Below are 19,256 nucleotides of genomic sequence, written 5' to 3'. Positions count from 1 at the left end.
ATAAGACTTACCAAATCCAAGCAAGCTCATTTTGGACATCAAGAGTTGAAGTCCCTAAAACAAATCTTCCATGTAAGAATTAAATAACTATTGGCACCCCACATTTTTCAGCATCTACCGCCCAACATTTCTCATCATGATTTTTCTTCGCAAAATAGGTGAGACACCCCATATGGATGAGATCCAAAAGCGTGCGCCAATTAGAGATAAGGGAGAGAGAGAGAGAGAGAAAAGGATAAATCCCATCTACTTGCTGATAAGGATAAGAATGAGATGATTTTATCTAAATTCAAATTTAGATTTGAATTCAAATTTGTAACATTTGAATTCAAACCGAAGAAGATTGACTTGGATGACAACTACCTTATCTACGTCCACACCTATCTAAGTTTTCCCGATGATGTTGTGCATCAAAAATGAGATAATTCGTGATGCATGGCACCTTAGCATAGTCTTTCTACTTCAAGACATTTGATCTAATCAAATGTCTATAAAAAAATTATGTCAAATAGTTTGACAAATTTACTGATCATAACAAAATTTCCACACATCCTCTTCTCTTCTCCATGACATCTCCCCTTTCCTATCTGATCTCTAATCTTATCCCACGTCCAAAGGTATTGGACGTTCCATTTGATGGTCTCGAAATATCGAGTTCTATCTGATCTATGCAAAGAAATAAGAAGACTATGATCTAGCACTGATAAAAACCTTATCAAAAATCAAATCCAAGATTGATCCAAGAGCTTGCAAATTTGTTTAGAAATAAGCAAATCGAAGACGAAGAGAACACCTTAATCTGAACTCGAGTAGATACCTATAAAAATTAGATGCATACGCAGCTCAACAACGAATCTCGTAACTCCACAATCATCGGCCTGTAGAATTCTTCTATCCACACAAAGTGATATGATCACATTACCATCTAATTTAAAATAGTTTAAATCTCTGATTCTATATTTTTTAATGTTAGATACATGATCGATTTAGCCACAATCGAGATCGGATCTCGATCTAACCGTATATCGGATCAAAAAAAAAAAATTTGAAATCCGCTATATTCTGATTGGATCGGTGGTGCGGCCATTCCTTCAAATTCAACATCCCTTCTGGATAACAGAAGTACATTTCATTGGCAGCCATGCAGAAAATTATGCGGTAGATCCTTTCTCCCTGCTGATGGTCCAGCAGAACAACATTCACAAGCAATTTAACTCATTACAAAGAACTCCAAAACAAAGACACATCAATATTCGCCAGATCACACCAAAAGCAACAGAATTGTTCAGAAAAAAGTATGAGATAGATCATCTAAATCTTCAGATCTGACTGCACATGTAGCATTTGAATGCATGTATTCAGCAGACACCTAAGCATTACAAGCCCTAATCCTAGACCACGATGGTAAGCATTTGATAAAGCCATGAAACACCTTGCAGTCTCCCAGATTAAAACCACCTCCCTTCAACAGAACTACCAACACAACTACTTGGAGGCAAACGACTGTAAGTTACAATTAAAGCTTTGATCTGCAACCTGTTAGCGCTGAACAAAGGTCACTACGAAGCAACATAAAAACCTACAGCTCACTGAAGATGACAATCATTCGAAGTACCACATAAACAGATATCACCATATAGGATCCACAATATGAGCTAATTGTACCATCAGTTTCACGGAACACCTCACAAGATGCCATCACTGGTACCTTGGGCAAGGTGACAAAATAAACCCTGGATGATGGTCCGCAAAAAGATTGTCAACTTTACAGAAAGTGCAAGTAATATAAACTAATAGTAATCAAACTAAAAAAAATGAATAGAGCAAAACTATTTAAGATACTAATTTCAGAGCATTTAGAAAACATCTAGACCACAAATAAACCTACAATAGTGTGCAAATATCATAAGCAAAATGCCACGGTTTAGGAAAAAAGTACAACAAGGCAAAACAGAGGACATGGAGGGATCAGAAAAATAAATTAATTTGACTTTAATCATGGTAAACAAACATCAAAACCTAGAATGCAGATTACCGATTCAAGAATTTCTGCACTAGCTACTGCTGCATGTATGCTCTCACAAAAGGTTAAGAGAAGACATAGGATTGATTCATATTAGGCTGCTACTTAAACTTGACATACTTCATGGTCAAACAGTAGTCACTACCAATTCATACAAACCATGCCGGCATTTCAATTAGAATGGAGTAAAATACATGGGTTAAACATGGCAACAAGTCGAATGAACCAATTTAGAGTTAACCCCCTAGGAGGGGGAATGATCATAGGTTCAGCATTCAGGAACAATTTAACTATGATTTGGAAATTCTGTAAAAAACTAGAAATGTGCCAAATGTCATATTCAAATAATTAAAAATTATAAAATATTTGTGCATTTGTCCATATAAAAACAAGCACAGGAGAGATAACAACGGTAAAGATATGGGGGGAGAAAACAAACCAGCATCATTAATGTGTATTCATATTGGTATCTGAATTAGTCACTAACAAGTATAAATAACATAAAACAAAAGAAAAGAAATGAAACCAACAAGGTGAGAAAGTTCAGTACGTACTTGATAAGCCGATATTTACAGTAGGTCTTCTAATTATTAACCAATGATGAGGATGCACGTTTATCAGTATGACAGATCACCTGCAGTATACAGCTTGGTCTATTTGTGGAGGAATCTGTTTAATTTCAGTACCAAGTTCTTGTTCAATCCTATACCTATCATTAGGCAAATATCCACATCTTAGAACATTATATGAAGGGAAAGCAAAAGAACTTGTGAGCATCTCTTTAACAGGGAAAGAGTGCATACAGGTTGAAGCGGTCCTCATAGGTGATCAAGTTCACTGCTAAACCAAGATGGCCATATCTCCCCGAGCGACCAACCTGTAAGTATCAAGCAAACACAGTCCAGGAAAGAATACAATAACTTCACAGAAATATGCCAAAAAAAAGCTGCTAGGAATTTTGGCATTCACCGTAAAACTTATTACTAGAGGAATATGCAGCTAAGTATAAAAGGTTCTAATCACTTCAGGTGATGATTTGACTTACACAACCTAAAGATGAACCAGCAGGCTTAAGATAGGCTGATCCATATGATCTGATTCCATATGGACCTTCTAACAATTCCCTCTCCTTACCTCTAAAAATGATGCATAGCATTCTTTAACCATTTTTGTCCCTTTGAAGTAGTATCAAGAAAAAAGCAACTCAATGGACAGTGCACATTGGCTATCACATGGCTGACTGATGTCACATTTACTTATGAATCATAGCAGACATATTGATACAGCTAAAATATTCATAAAAGCCATACCCTGTGCAGATAGGTTTCCGCGTTCTTGGGAAAGTCAAAATTGATTACAACGTTAACAGCTTGAATGTCAATTCCCCTTGTGAACAGATCTGGAAAGAAAAGATCAACAGTCACAAATGCATTTAAACGTCTACCAATTTGAATGACTAAAAGAAATTGTTTTCTAATTAAACCAACACAATGATAATCCAGAAATAGTTTTGAATAGATATAATGCATGAGCCTATTTCTAACTTATATTTAGTGCCCCACATATGCAATCTAGCTGATTCGTGTAGGTACGATGATATTTATCGACATTGGTGAAACATAAATTTAAGCAAATGATATTTACAGGGAGAATGATATTTATAGGAAAGAAAGAGCTGCAGATATGAAACCAAATAAAGCAAGAAGTAGAGCACCAAGTGTCAGATTGATAAATTACCATAAAAATCATGAAGACCAAAGAATTGCATATCTAATTCTTGAACTACCGTATCCATTAACAAAAACTGGAGGATGAGTGAGTTCTGAAATATTACATAGCCCAAAAAATGAAGTCCAAAGTATCACCATCTTCGTAGATGTTAGAGGGACAGAATATGCATCAACATTCTTGATAATCATCCCATATTGTGCATCAACATTCTTGATAATTGTCACATAACATCTTTGTAGATGTTAGAAGGAGAGGACCGCTACCATTCTACAATAGATGGAGGAGAACAGGCTTACAGGGACGACCATGTTAATATCAAATTTTAGCATAAACATATCCCAACTCATCACAAGTCATGGTGCAGAAGTGGGTAGCCTAAAACCATGCCATTTGTAAAACATAATAAAGTAAACTTATGTGATACTAAAGCAGGAATGGTGACTGGCAGACAGGGCAACATAAACAAGACAAATATCAATAACTAAACTGATTAACATTAATAGGTGAAGATATAAATTGTTGAACACTATTCCATGGAGAAAAATGTTAGATTAAAGAGGACATGGTCCATCAATAAATCGGATTTCAGGAGTAAAGTCTTCACAAAATAAGGGTTTTTATGCCAGTTGAGAAGTAGTAGAGACTATGAAATGTATTTTCAACAAAAATGGAAATTACAGTAAGTGCCAACTCAAGATTGTTGAACAAAATATACCACAGAATGGCTTCATCATCTAGGGTACACTGCATAAAAGAATTGAGAGATAGATGAAGACACGTAATGAAATCAGAGCTGCACTAATTAATGTAGAGGTGCTTATGGGATGTTAAGTGACTAGCATATACCTTAGCAACAAAAAAAATTTATAAGATTTGTCAAAACCAACAACATCCTATTGCTACAGATGCTGTTAAGAGGATTTATGAATATAAAATTAGTGTAAAAGAAATGAGAAATATTCAGATGGATCCACAGTAAAACTAGGATGAATAAAGTTATAATAAAGTATAATGAAGAAATTGTAGGACCACTATCAACTAAGGACAGGGTAATGAAGAATCAAGATCTCATTGGGATAATATGAGCATATATTGAGGAAGGATACCAGAATCAGGCATAAAAATTTAAAAAGTGAATTTGAAGACCCAAAGTAACATGGATGCAGGTCTTAAAGAAGGATTTGACAAAAATTACAATAACATAAAAGGTAATTTTTAGTTGGAAAAATTGGTGATCAATGATTTAGCAATTATTGTGTTCATGTGTATGTATTATTAAAGCAAAAATCTTAGTAATGGCTATTGATCACACAGTTTGACGATCTGCAATTCAAGTAATAATAAGGCAATAACAAATATAGAACCTCAAATCTAGAGAGTTTGTCCCAGAAATTAAAAAACCTAACTATTATATGGATGACAACAGTTTTCTAAAATTTATGCATATAAAGGTCGGGGTTGCATATGAGAGTAGTCATAGATCAATAGATGCAATTCACCTCCAAAGCTACATGCCTGGGAATATGCATATGCATAGGTATCATAAAGACATCAATTATAGGTTGTTCAGACAACTAGCAGCCTCACGTCACAAGCCATGTCTAGCAACAATTCTATAAGAAATATCCCAGCAACCCAATGAGAAAGATAATATTTATTTTAAATAAGCTAGACAGAAGTATAAAGACATAATTATCGACTATGAATGCAACGTATTCTAACATGATACCAATAAATGATTTTAGACCAAAAACCAGAATTAGTCCTGAGTCCTGACAAATAAATACAAGCTTGAAAGATAAAGATTGTACCTGTACAAACAAGATTTCTGCATGCACCATTGCGGAAGTCATGGAAGACTCGATTCCGATGGTCTTGCAACATTTTAGCATGAATATAGAAGCAAGAATAACCAAGCTCGGTGATTTTCTTAGCCAATAACTCCACCCGATTAACCGAGTTGCAAAATATAATAGATTGGTTAATTTGGAGCTGTCAAAGCACACAGCCAACAAATTCATTATTTTTGCAATTGTAGACAATATGCATAGCACAAAATTTATAATGGTAAAGTGCAAACCTTTGAGAAAAGGGTATTAAGGCAGTGGACCTTCTGCCTTTCTTCAACAAAAGCATAGTATTGTGTTATTCCCTTCAGGGTGAGTTCATCCATAAGATTAATTATATAAGGTTTTGCTAAGTATCTGTCTTTGAAATCCTTGACCGTTACAGGGAATGTTGCTGAAAACAGTAAAATTTGCCGATTTGCAGGAAGGAAACGAATCAGCTGCTCTACTGAAGGTTGAAACTCAGGAGAAAGAAGCTTATCCGCCTGCAGAAGTAGGAAGAGGAACACCTATCAGACAACAGGCATGAGGCGGAATGAATTATTACAGCCAAATATTCTGTTTCTATTACTTCAGAGAAAATACACTTTAAACTCTTTTCATTTACTATGGCTCTTTGTATCTGAAGAATCAAGCAACAGCAATTAAACTCATGGAAGAAACATGAAATGTATTTCCTTTTTTGTTTTATGTAATGCAATGAACCAAAATTAATAGGTCAACCACAGGGATCATTCACAGATAAAATTCTAATGCGCAAAATATTATAAATGGATGAGATACAGTTGAAAGTTTGAAGGAGTCAGATCTAAGAAGGCAGGCAATGCCACCAACAATAAGAAAAAGGTATATGCAAGACATCAATAAAGCAAAAAAAATGGTACTTTACAAATAGAATATATCAATAAATAAAATCTTAGAATTTTTGAAAAAAAAGATATAGAGAAGGAAATTTAACTTCAGATGAAAATTCTGAGACAACTCTTCATTAACCAAAACATGGTCACTGGGTTGATCATTCAAAAGATATAGTAGAATCAATTTAATATATACAATACCTCATCCATAATAAGCATTGAACAATCCTTCAGGATACAGACACCTTTCTTTGCAAGATCAAGTACTCGGCCAGGTGTTCCAACAAGCAAATGAACAGGCTGATACAAACGCATGATGTCATCCTTCAAGCTGGTTCCTCCAGTAGTGACCATAACTTGAATCTTTAAATGCTTTCCAAGCTCCTTACAGACTTGTGAAGTTTGGAGAGCTAATTCTCTTGTAGGAACCAATATGACAACTGAACATGAAATGCATCCAAATAAGTTTAAAACTAAATACGTACATGCAAATTCTAACAGTTAGAGATCCACATTTTCTAAAAACATAGTGCACTTTAGCCAAAAATGGAAAAACAGAATGTTAGAATGTGATCCAATAATTGAGCTAGTTCCCTAAAAATGAACATTTCAGTTGTGGTTAGACCTCATAACAGATAGATGTTTACAAAAAGGTCATGCATATAAGTCAAAAACAAATGGCAGTAGGCTGTCTTAAATATGATCTTTGCTCCCAGAACATACATAGAAAAGCAAATAAGATGCATCTGACTACCAACTGCAAGTGATCCAACTTATTACTTTATTCCTTAAAGATAACTAACCATATATATTTATGTAATTACAATAATAAAGAAGGATAAACAGAAACCTTGAATAACATTGTTATCTTGATCAATTTTTTCCAATGCAGGAATGCAAAATGCAGCTGTCTTCCCAGTTCCATTCTTAGCTCTAGCAAGGATATCACTTCCAGTCAGAGCAATTGGTATACTTTCTTCTTGGATTGGTGAAGGCCTTTCAAATCCCTTCTCATATATCCCCATAAGTAGCTCTCGCTTCAGAAAATAGTCTTCAAATTCATTTCCTTTAGTTGCAGTGACATCCTGGGAAAAAAATGTGGAAGATTAAATGGCAAGGTAGGTGAAATATTCAAAATTAATTGTGTTCAAATTGAGGGACGAAGACAACATACTGCATCATTACATCCAAAAAACAATCAACAGTTCTTGAGAAGGCTAGTTGAGCACACCAAGGAGAATAATATCTGTGTCATATTGTACCACAAGTGTGGATATATTATATTTAAAAATTTGTTTAATTTAACTCATATTTCTTAGTCATATTACATCGTGTTTCAATACATAGCTGCAGCCATTTTCCATCAGCATCATTTTAAACTTTAGAGTCTTTCCTCAAGTTAAACAATCATACATAGCATCAAATGTTCACATCATCCAGATATGAAAGATCATCATTTTAGGCTCAATTTACATTAATTCCTTACTAGATTCACCATCTCAGTACCAGATCCCATACCAGTACTATTCTATTATGGTGTCCATACATGGTACGATACAAGACAACAAGATGGACCTAGTGTTGGTACAGTACGAGATTCCATCCCAAGTTGGTACAAATATGGTATAGTATGCCCGATACAACACTGTACTGATCGATACGGCAAACGTTGATTCCTTATATCCTACAGAACATTTTTCATTTTCTTTTTTTTTTTTGAAAAATTTTTCCTTTTTTAGAAAAGGATGGACTGGCCACCATTATATCCTATAGATCATCATGTACCCAATCTTTCACAGCTTTGGTCTATGTACCAATCAAATTAATCAAGCCAAATAATCATCAGAGCATATAAAACTTTTGCTGATCACAAAGTTATGTGCAGAAGATTTGCTACTTGCCACAATTCAATTGGCATGTATACATGGGGATCAAAGAAATGCTATTCACCAAGAGCACTTTTCTTTTTTAAATGATGAATATCTCCCATGATATGCTTGGGAATTCTGCTGATAGATTGCGGGGGGGGGGGGGGGGGGGAGCATAGGGGCATGGAAATATCCACACCTTGTGCATACTCAAGGATAGCAAATATTGTAGTGATATTCACCATGTACACAATAGACTATTAAAAATTAATTTCTTCAATGACACATAAACACCAATCCACTGGTAAACTAGAGAAACATCTATACATTGTCATGGTTATGATCACCTCTATTAATCATGTCTACAAAAGGTAATGGAGCACACAATCTGCTCTATTTAGAACATGTGGATAGCCACCATGCTGAACCCCCAACTCCCTCACCTCCCACCTAAGAACGAAAAAAAATCAAAGAGAAAAACAACTGCCACTTAAATCTGAAAATTAGTGTCCCCCCATGAACCCTGCTTCTGGAAACCATACAACCCATTCCTCTTACACATGGTTTCCACTACCCAAAAAATCTGACTAGAGATAATAGCTTGACAATTGCAACAATTAATTTAATGATTTCATCTCATCATCATTACTCTAAATACATTTATGATGACTTATAAAAAGCAGTGGTTTCATTTATATTCATTGATTATCTGTGTTTGGAAACTGTCAACCTGGATTCACTTGTCTTAGCAAACAGGTCACCAGTCTACAGCTTAACCACAGATGAAGCACCAGCATTACCTGGATATGGGACATGAGTGTCAAGCGTCCCATTTTCTTGAAGTATTCGACATGGCAATCTTTTCAAAACACAGACACACAGATGCATGTGCACGTGTGCACGCGTGCGTGTGCGCATGTAATATTTTGGCCTTGAGAAATACTATGGTGCTCCTGAAACCCTTTTGTTAGTCATCATAGCCTAGCCTCTCATGAATCACAACCTAACCTATGAACCCACCATACAGTCCTGCCACATCAAAAGGTAACTCAGCACAGCAGTGGTGCTTCGTACCCCTCCATGATAAAAAAAATTTAAAAAAAAAAAAAGTCATGTCTCTACCGAAAAACAAAAAGCACAGAAAGAAAGAAAAGAGGTCACAGCCCTATTCAATGGAATGCACTGAATCTAATAGCCTGTGCTTTCCCCCCTGTTCAAATCAGATAGAGACAAAGAAAATAGGAGAGGAGAAGGCAGTAAGGCAAGGCATTGAGCATAAGGAATGCTCAAAGGAGACCATGAGAACCGTTAACACACAGGTAGATGCCCAGATGTTTCATCTTCTTTCCCCACCCTTTTCACTTTTATCATCAGCTAAATCGATTCCATGATTCTTCCCTCCTCTCTCCTGTTTATTCCTATGATTCTTCTCTCTTCTCTCCTATTCATTCCTTCTATTTTTTTTCTTTTCTGACTGATGATTCTTTCCTTCTCTCTTATTCTTTCCCATGAGGATTTCTTTCCTTCTCTTTAATTTCTTTTTTCCTTTTGGCTTCCTATCCTCTCTTATTCTTTGAGGATTTCTTTCCTTCGATTGCAACGTAGTCAGATAAGTAGTGAGATTTGTAATGTAGGATCCAGTGTGTCCTTAGCATGTCATGTTGTATTAGGTGCATCATGTGCCCCAGTAGGGACACGACAAAAATACCTAAAGTTGCCATGTTAGGGTAATAGTGGAACCACAGGAGGAGCTCTTCCCCACTACCACCTAATCAAAAGTAGAGGAGATCCCTTCTGTCATAGATCTGGCAGTTCCTAACTTCTTTTGTGGTCCCTTCTCTCCTTTGCTGCAAATCCTCCTCTGATCATCAAACCTCCAACTGTGATGCCATTTCCACCAAAGCCACATGGAAGTCTAGATCTGACAGGATTCAGTGAACAGGTAAGGATGGGAGGAGAGCTTGAGATCAAAATCTTTTGACTTCCACACCTCTTCTTTTTTTTTTTTTCTCTTTCCTTTTTTATTTTTAGGTTGTTGTCTGCTAACCCAGGCGGGCAATTACCATCTGATGCTGATGGTCCAGACAATTAAACCAAGCGGTGGCAAACAGGTCAAGTTGGCCCAAACACTGGTCAAGATGGAAATCTGTAAGCTTAAATCTGACCTATCTATCAAACAGGTCAAAAATCCATAACCGAACTTGACTCCTTTATCAAATAAGTAACCTGGCCTGCAAGTTGAACAGGTTTTAAATAGTTTAAACAAGTCTCAAACAAAACTGAAAAAGGAGTGATGCTGACTACATTTATGTCACATGTCACTTTGCACCACTAAAACTTCAAATGAATGCTCATATAATTCCACCATCCAAATAGAGGAGTAATCAAGAGAGAGAGCAAAATTAACAAAACAAAAGAGAGTAATGGATGTGGAATATGAAGTTAATTGCATCCAATGACAAATGCGTCGAATTTCATCAGGAGAAAATACAAGTCGACATGTCATTGATGGATTTAAAGTATGAATATTTTCTTTTTTCTTTTATCATAGAAAGAAACCATTAAACTTGGATTTTGAGTTTATTTGATGAATCTACTCATGAAGATATCAATAAACTTGAAGATTGAATATCACTTTTTCAATGAGAAACATCTAATGCAATTGTTGGGGAAGGTTGCATGCTAAGCAACAACATGCAGGATACTCTCTCTCTCTCTCTTTCTCTCTCTCAGAGCTGCATCTAAAGCTCCCACATATTTTACTGGACCAAACAATCAGTCATAGCCCTATTTTAACATGATGTAATATATACCTATCAAGTAGCAAAACAAAATATGGCTGAACAGTATAGGAAATCAAAGAGCAATACTCAAGATGTGGAGAGGAAGGCCAATAGCAAAGCTATCTAGTTGACATAGAAATGATCATGAGACCATCAAGATCAATAGCCAAGAGCTATCTCTGCGATGGATCCAAATCTCCAACTATAAATAAATTATGCCAAAAAAAAAGGGAACACTAAAGGACACCAGCCGGACAAAGGAGATGCTTATGGCACTATTGGATAATCATTGAAAAAAACTCAGGAATAAAAGGTGAGAGTCCCATATATGAAATGAACAAAATCATAAATGTTGCAACCACACCTTTCATCCAAGGCCCAGAACACATCTGAGAATGCATTACTAAGCCTCATGATATTAATTACCTAGATATCAAAATAATTATCAAAATTGTTTAGATTTTATCATCTACAGATAATTTCCCCAGATTTTTTAGAAGGATACGTATAATGCACTCTGAGTTGATATGAAGCCTCTGATATCTTCAGAGATGATTATTGTTTTCTCAAAATCTTTTATACTAGATGCTAATATTTTTCCTCCTTTTTTCTAACATATTCTTATATTCTTTGGCTGAAAATTGCAGCATTTAAAGACAAATTGAAGAACTGACTAACATAGTAGTGGAAGTGCAAAGAAGATCAAAGAAACAAAATTTATGAAAAAAAAAAAAGAGGGAGGACATTTTAGGACATGGATAGATGGATGTATGAAACCAATCCAAAATAGATGGGTTGAGGCTTCACCCAGGGTTTGTGGAACCGTCCCGAACCATCCGATTCGAGGATACCATGTCGTTCTGATAGTATATTGGGATGGTTCCAACAATCGAAATGAAAAACTAGTGAAGGGGGGGAGAGAGAGAAAGAGGAGTGAAGGAGAGGAAGAGGGAGAGAGGGCCTCCATTGGCTGCTGTGCTACTGTCAAGTTCAGTAGAAAGCCTGAAGAGGCGAAAAGGAAGGTGAGGAAGATGGAGAGGAGGCCATTGGCAGCCTCTAGAGGGCCGGCGAAGCTGCCGTGTTACTGCTAGGGCTGTTCATTCGGTTAACCAACCCGACCCGACTCGAACCAACCCGACTCGAACCGACCCAATCCGAAAATCGAATAACAGAAAAATGAAAACCGAAAACCAACCCGAATAAGAGAGGAACTAAACCAAAATCGAACAGAGAATTTTAGTTCGGTTCGGTTCGGTTATTCGATTTTTTTTTGTAATTTTTATTTTCAATTATCTATTTTTTATACAACATATTCAAATAATTATTGTGGATTCATTGTTAGTTTGTTACATTACATTTAATTAAATTCAGGATCTGTTGAATTTGTGGATGGGTAATTTCTTACATTAAAAATCAACAATTGATAAGTAATGATATATTGATAATTGATAAATGATAAATCGATAATAAATAAAATATAATATATCAAAAATCACATCATTTATAATACAAACAAACAATTAAGCATCACAGCAAATTATAATAAATAGATCAAATCTAAATATCTAATCCTCCATCCATGTAACCAATAAGTTCTCAACATAGTAAATAATATAAATTTAAATTATGACTTCAATTTTAGATTTGATTTTCGGATTTTTTGGTTTTTAACCAAACCGAACCAAAAACCGAAATTCTTGAAAATGAAAATCGAAAATCGAACCGAACTATATTCAGTTTGATTTCAATTCGATTTTTCGGTTCGGTTCGGACCAGTTTTCAATCTGAAACCGAATTATGAACAGTCCTAGCTACTACCAAGCCTGATGGATAGTCAGGGGACAAGCTCTGCCCTCCTTCAGATCGAAACAGAGACTTTGACCCCTGTTACATTTTTTTTAGTTTAGTTGTTAAGAATAAAACATAGAATCATGGTAAATATCATAATGAGTTGTCAAGATCATGACTACCATGGTAAGTATGACCTCAAGAATTCCAAGATCAGAATATTATGACTATTATGAGCGTAAATATCATGACTATTATGGTAGTGATTACTATAGAAATTCCAGGATCAAATTTATCATACTTATTGATTATTAGACACAATTGTATAGCTTCCGTATGTGTTTGGATATAATTGTAAAGCTGCCATAGTAGCTATTCCATTTTAGTCTATTAAAAGAAGTTGTATTCATGAAAATGATAATGAGAAATATAAAATTATCTTTTCCATTAACATGGTATCAGAGCCAAAACCCTAACCCTAGCCAAAGCAAACAGCCGCCACCCCCTTTCTCTGTCCAACCGCCATCTTCTTGCCGCCTCCCATCATCTCCTAACCCTTCCAGCCCTTGCCGACAACCAGATCTACATCTTTCCAGCCCTTGCCGACCATCAGATCTGCAGATCTGCCATACCGCCATCCAAATCAGCCTTTTTACAGCCTACTGCTTGTGTCTTTATGTATTTACTGGTTTGTGCCTTTCAATACACATTTCTTGCAATGATTGTGGAGTTTATTTTGATGGGATGTAGGTTGTGTGATAATAACCTATGGATTAGAAGTCTCTAGTAGGGATGATTGGACTGATCCCAGGTTATTTGTGGTAGCATGATGCAAGTTGTGGAAGTGCGAGGGTGTAGTTTGTTGTAGTATTGTTTAGTGAAGTGTTTGAATAATGGCGTCAGGAGAGGATCTTAAGAGTGTTAAAGTGGTGTCCTCACACCAGAAATTAATTGATATGATGCTAGCTGGTGATGGATCCAATTTGTGGAATGGCGTTTCTTTGTCAAGGTCAATGATGGAGGACTTGGCAAGGAAGAACACTTTACTGAGTTATGTCCTGAGAGAGAAAGGGAAGCCAAATTATGGTTGGCTGAAGATAAGAGACTGTTTTCTCAGATTGTCATTGCATTGATAGAAAGATGGCTCTCTCAATACGGCATGTTACGATGGTGAAAGAATTATGGGAGTTATTGCATCAGTATTTTTCTAAGACTAGAAATATGAAAAAGTTATATAGTTTGGCTCAAGAGGTGAGTCGTCCAAGTCAGAATGGACGAAAATATCATAGAGGATTACTATGAGTATAAACAAGCCACAGAAGATTTTTATACGACAATATCGATCTCCACTGATGTAGCTATGATAGAGCAGCATGAGAGACTATTTGTATTTGGTTGGTTGTCTTGATTGGATACAGAGTACAAAGTGATTCAATCACAATTGTTGGCCAACAAAGATGTGGATTCCTTGTTCGATATTGTCACTACTATACTCAGTGCAGTCCGAGAGAGTACCTTGGTACTAAGCACAGGTCTGGTGGATCTACCCTTATATCTAAAATAGTGGTGGTGGTGGATATAAAGGGAGAGATGGAGGATGTGGTGGTAGAGGATATGGTAGTTGTGGGAGCCAAAGAGTACTGTGGAGAACCATGACATTTTCATCATTAGTGTCTTAAACCTCCACAGGCACAGCAGATGCAGTCTCAGTATTAGACATCCAGATTTGCTCATGTTGTATCACATCCAATTGATTCTGTTACTCATCACCCCGAGGATCGCACCGCAGTCATGTCTAATGAGGAGTTTGCTAGGTACACAATTTCAGCAGTTGACATCCTCTTCTAAAGCTACTCTAGTCAAGACAGGTAACCCCATCGCCTACCTTTCATCCTCATCTCGATATTGGGTTATTGACTCAGGTGCCACCAACCATATGACAGGTGATCAAGGTATCTTATCCCATTATAAACCATCTGATGAGTGCTTTAATGTAACACCAGTAGATGGATCTACTACCAAAATCTTAGGTAGTGGAGATACATCCATTACCTCTTTGCTATCCTTGTCTTCTGTATTATATCTTTCTAAGTTTTTTTTAAGTTGATGTATGTTAGCCAAATCACTAAAGTCTTAAATTGCTGTGTTATATTTTTTTCTGACTACTGTTTGTTTCCGGATCTATTGACTCGAAAGATCCTTGGTAAGAGAAGCGAGTCAAAATAGATTGTATCTGTTGGATGAGGTTGCTACTACTATCCCATCTGATATTGCATCTACTATCAGGTCTCACATCTCTTCATTTCAACTTCATTGTCGTCTTGGTCATCCATCTCTAGAAGTCTTAAAGAAAATGTTTCCTGAGTTAAGTTCAGTAACTAGTTTGTCTTGTGAGTCGTGTGAGTTTGCTAAACACCATAGGATATCGTATCCTCCAAGAGTGAATAAACGAGCCTTATCTCCTTTTGATCTTATTCACTCTGATGTCTAGGATCCATGTCCTATTACTTTCAAGTTTGGCTTTCGATATTTTGTAATTTTTGTCGATGATTATTCAAAAAGTACTTGGTTATATCTAATGAAATCACGATTTGAGTTGTCTTATATTTTCTCTGCTTTTTATTCCGAAATTCGTACTCAGTATAATTACAATATTCGTATTCTTCGTAGTGATAATGCCAAGAAATATTTTTTTCTGATCAATTTAACACCTATATGACACAGAATGGCATTATCCAAGAATCATCATGTGTTGTTACCTGTCAACAAAATGAAATAGCTGAGAGAAAGAATCGTCATCTTATGAAAGTTGCTAAAGCTTTACTGTTTCAAATAAGAGTACCTAAAATGTTTTGGGTAGATGCGATTCATACTGCTACATTTTTTATAAACCACGTGCCATCATCTGTTCTTAATAGTCGTGCACCTTATACAGTTTTATTTCCTACTCGATCATTATTTTTCATTCCTCCAAAGATATTTGGCTGCACTTGTTTTGTACAGGATATGAGATCCCAGGTCTATAAGTTGGACCCTCGATCACTAAAGTGTCTTTCTTGGATACTTTCGTATACAAAAAAATATCGATATTATTCTCCTGTGTTAGGTCGATATCTTGTGTCTTGAGATGTCACCTTCTTTGAATCGAGTCTTTTCTTTGCTAGTCCCTCTCCTTCTATTTTTAAGATGGATTCTATGGAGGATTTTCTGATCTACACAATCAGTTATCCCACCTCTACTACTTCATCTATCCATCTCGTCCTTCCATTACTTATGTCTACACCCACCGAGATAAACCTCCCCAATCAGATGTTGCAAATCCTCAACTAGCAGATCCACCAATGGCTATCTCATCCCTATCGGCTTCCGCATCGTCTGATTCTAATCTTGATCTACCTATTGCTCTCAGAAATGGTAAACGCAATTGTACCGATCCTATTTCATCCTTTATTTTCTATAATCATTTATCACGATCAACCCACTCCTATGTTACCTCTCTTGATTCTATGACTATTCCTAAGAAATTAGATGAGACGTCACACAATGGCTAGAGGACAGCTATGGAGGAAGAAATGTCGGCTCTTGAGGCTAATGGCACTTGGGACCTGATTTCTCTCCCATCAGGTAAGCGTACTATTGGATGTCAGTGGGTATATGTGGTGAAGATGAAGGCTGATGGTTCTGTTGATAGATGGAAAGCTCGTTTGGTAGCTAAAGGATATGCCCAGACTTATAATGTGGATTATACTAATACTCTCTCCTGAGGCTAAGATGACATCTATTCGCATATTTATTTCCTTAGCTGCTACTTATTGTTGGCTCTTGTATCAATTAGATGTCAAGAATATATTTCTTCATGGTGATTTGCAGGAAAAAGTATACATCGAGCAACCCCCTGGATTTGTTGCTCAGAGGGAGTATGGTAAGATATGCAAATTAAAAAAATCATTATATAGATTGAAGCAATCTCTCAGAGCTTGATTTGGTAGATTCAGTGATGTGGTGATAAAGTTTGGCATGAAGAGTTCATATGATCATACTATGTTTTTCAAACATACTGACAATGGTTGTATTTTGTTGATTGTCCATATTGATGATATTGTAATTATAGGAAGCGACACAGGATATTTCTTCACTAAAAGAGTTTCTTCAAGCAAGTTTTCAAATAAAAGATTTGGGACAACTGAAATACTTTTTTGGAATTGAACTATCTTACTTGAAGAAAGGTATATTTCTTTCTCAAAGGAAGTATGTTCTAGATCTTTTGACAGATATTGGTCTACTTGGAGCAAAGCCTTGCGAAACTCCTATGGATTTAAATGTCAAACTTGTAGCAGATGAGGGGGAGATGTTTACTGAACCAGAGAAATACAGAAGACTTATTGGAAAACTCAACTACCTCACAATCGCTAGACCAGACATTGCATTTCCTATGAGTGTATTGAGTTACTTTATGTCAGCACCCACTGTCGTACGTTGGGATGCCTTAATCGGTATAGTGAGAGACTTGAAAGGAACCTCAAGAAAGGATATTATGTATGGAGATCATGGTGGTATACAGATTAAGGGGTTCAATGATACTGACAGGATAGGTTCGCCTAATGATAGAAAGTCAACAACGAGATACTGTGTATTTATGGGAGGAAATTTAGTATCTTGAAAGAGTAAAAAGCAAAATATAGTCTCTCAGTCAAGTGCAAAATCAGAATATCAGACCATGGCACAGACATGTGAATTGATGTGTTTGACATCTTCTAGAAGAGATTGATTTTACATATTTTTCTCCTATGAAGGAGTGGCGTGATAATCGAACAAGTATGCATATTGCATCAAATTCAGTATTTCATGAGAGGACGAAGCACATCGAAATTGATTGTCACTTTATGAGAGAGAAGATTCAGCAAAAGCTCATTTCCACTAGTTACATACACTCGGAGGATCAATTGGCCGATTTGTTTACAAAGTCTTATCCAGACTAGGATTGATTACATTTGTGATAAACTGGACATGATTAATATCTATACTCCAGCTTGAGGGAGAGTGTTAAGAATAAAACATAGAATCATCGTGAATATCATATGAGTTGTCAAGATCATGACTACTATGGTAAGCATGACCTCAAAGATTCCAAAATCAGAATATCATGACTATTATAGTCAGAATATCATGGCTATTCTCAAAGATTCCAAGATCAGAATATCATGGCTATTATGGTAAGAATATCATGGCTATTATGGTCGTAAATATTATAGCTATTATAGTAGTGATTACTATAGAGATTTCAGGATCAAATTTATCACATTTATTTGATTATTAGACACGATTGTATAACTTCTATATATGTTTGGATACAATTGTAAAGCTACCATAGTAGCTATTCCATTTTAGTCTATTTAAAGAAGTTGTATTTATGAAGATGATAATGAGAAATACAAAATTATCTTTTTCATTAACAGATTTTATCAAGTGAAGTTGGCAACACTGTTGTTAGCCATATTATCATTTTCACTTTTTCCAAAGCCACAAAACACCTATCTAAATGGGGCTAATTTGGAACTTTTGGATGAGAAATGGTGATAGTTAAATTTTTGTACCTGATACAGGTTGTATCTGAACCATGTATTTTGGATAACTTTAATTTTCGGTAAGAAATATAGTGTGTTGTTTGTCTTAATTGTTTATCTCTCAATGTTAAGTGCTCTGGTTCAAATTATTAGGCCTTGTATATATTTTAAAATTACACTCTAGGAGAATATATGGCTGTCACATGGCTCACCCAAGTGTTGGTTTGGGGCATGAAAAAATGGAAATGATAGTACGAGCTCACAATGGTGTTGCCAACTTCATCTAATAAAACCAAAATTAAAAAAAAAAAAGAAAAAAAGAAACAAAAGTTGAAGCCCCAGTTTCGATAGGGACAAGGATGGAGCTCCTCCAGCTTTTCATCGAGCTCGGCAACAACATAACGGCCTTGCTAGCCCTCCGAAAGCTACTAGTAGCCTCCAACAGTCTTCTCTCCCTCTCGCTCGCCTTCCCTCCATCCACCCTCCTTTGGCTTTTGATCGAGCTCGACAGCAACACAACAGCCTCAACTGCCCTCTGGTAGCCTCTGAAGGTCCTCTCTCCTTCCCTCCTCCTCTCTCTTCCTCTCCCGTTCTCCCTCCGCCCTCTCATTGCATCGGTTTGAGCCCGATATAGAATAGCATGGGGGCTTACCGAACTGTATTGCAGGTTGACAGTTCCAAGACCCAATACCAGCATAACAAACCTTGGCCTAAGCGCTAAGGATATGGTTGATAATCTATCTCCATTCTAATTCTCTTCATAACTTTACAACCTTCCTTGGATTTTCTAACATC

General features: G+C 36.2%; 1 protein-coding gene across 3 annotated transcripts in view; it reads right to left on the bottom strand.

The window, feature by feature from the left end:
- Positions 1-1,281: 1,281 nt before the first annotated feature.
- The window catches only part of LOC105034827 (DEAD-box ATP-dependent RNA helicase 8), a 55,008-nt gene continuing 37,033 nt past the window's right edge, over positions 1,282-19,256 (bottom strand). The window contains exons 3-10 of one of the 3 annotated variants that reach the window (XM_010910122.4): positions 7,309-7,543; positions 6,660-6,898; positions 5,835-6,086; positions 5,566-5,746; positions 3,334-3,422; positions 2,827-2,900; positions 2,578-2,732; positions 1,282-1,733 (exon numbers count right to left, since the gene is read on the bottom strand). In XM_010910122.4, the coding sequence (XP_010908424.1) occupies positions 2,654-2,732; positions 2,827-2,900; positions 3,334-3,422; positions 5,566-5,746; positions 5,835-6,086; positions 6,660-6,898; positions 7,309-7,543 (1,149 nt within the window). In that variant the 3' untranslated portion in view covers positions 1,282-1,733; positions 2,578-2,653. Of the gene's footprint in view, positions 1,734-2,577; positions 2,733-2,826; positions 2,901-3,333; positions 3,423-3,760; positions 4,022-5,565; positions 5,747-5,834; positions 6,087-6,659; positions 6,899-7,308; positions 7,544-19,256 lie in introns of those variants that run through there. The other 2 variants (XM_010910123.4, XM_029261733.2) reach the window with 2 other exon arrangements.

This window comes from Elaeis guineensis, chromosome 11, assembly GCF_000442705.2.
Source record: "Elaeis guineensis isolate ETL-2024a chromosome 11, EG11, whole genome shotgun sequence".
Classification (NCBI taxonomy): Eukaryota; Viridiplantae; Streptophyta; class Magnoliopsida; order Arecales; family Arecaceae; genus Elaeis; species Elaeis guineensis.
Note: the sequence above shows the minus strand (reverse complement) of the source record. Positions and strands in the feature narration are given on the sequence as shown.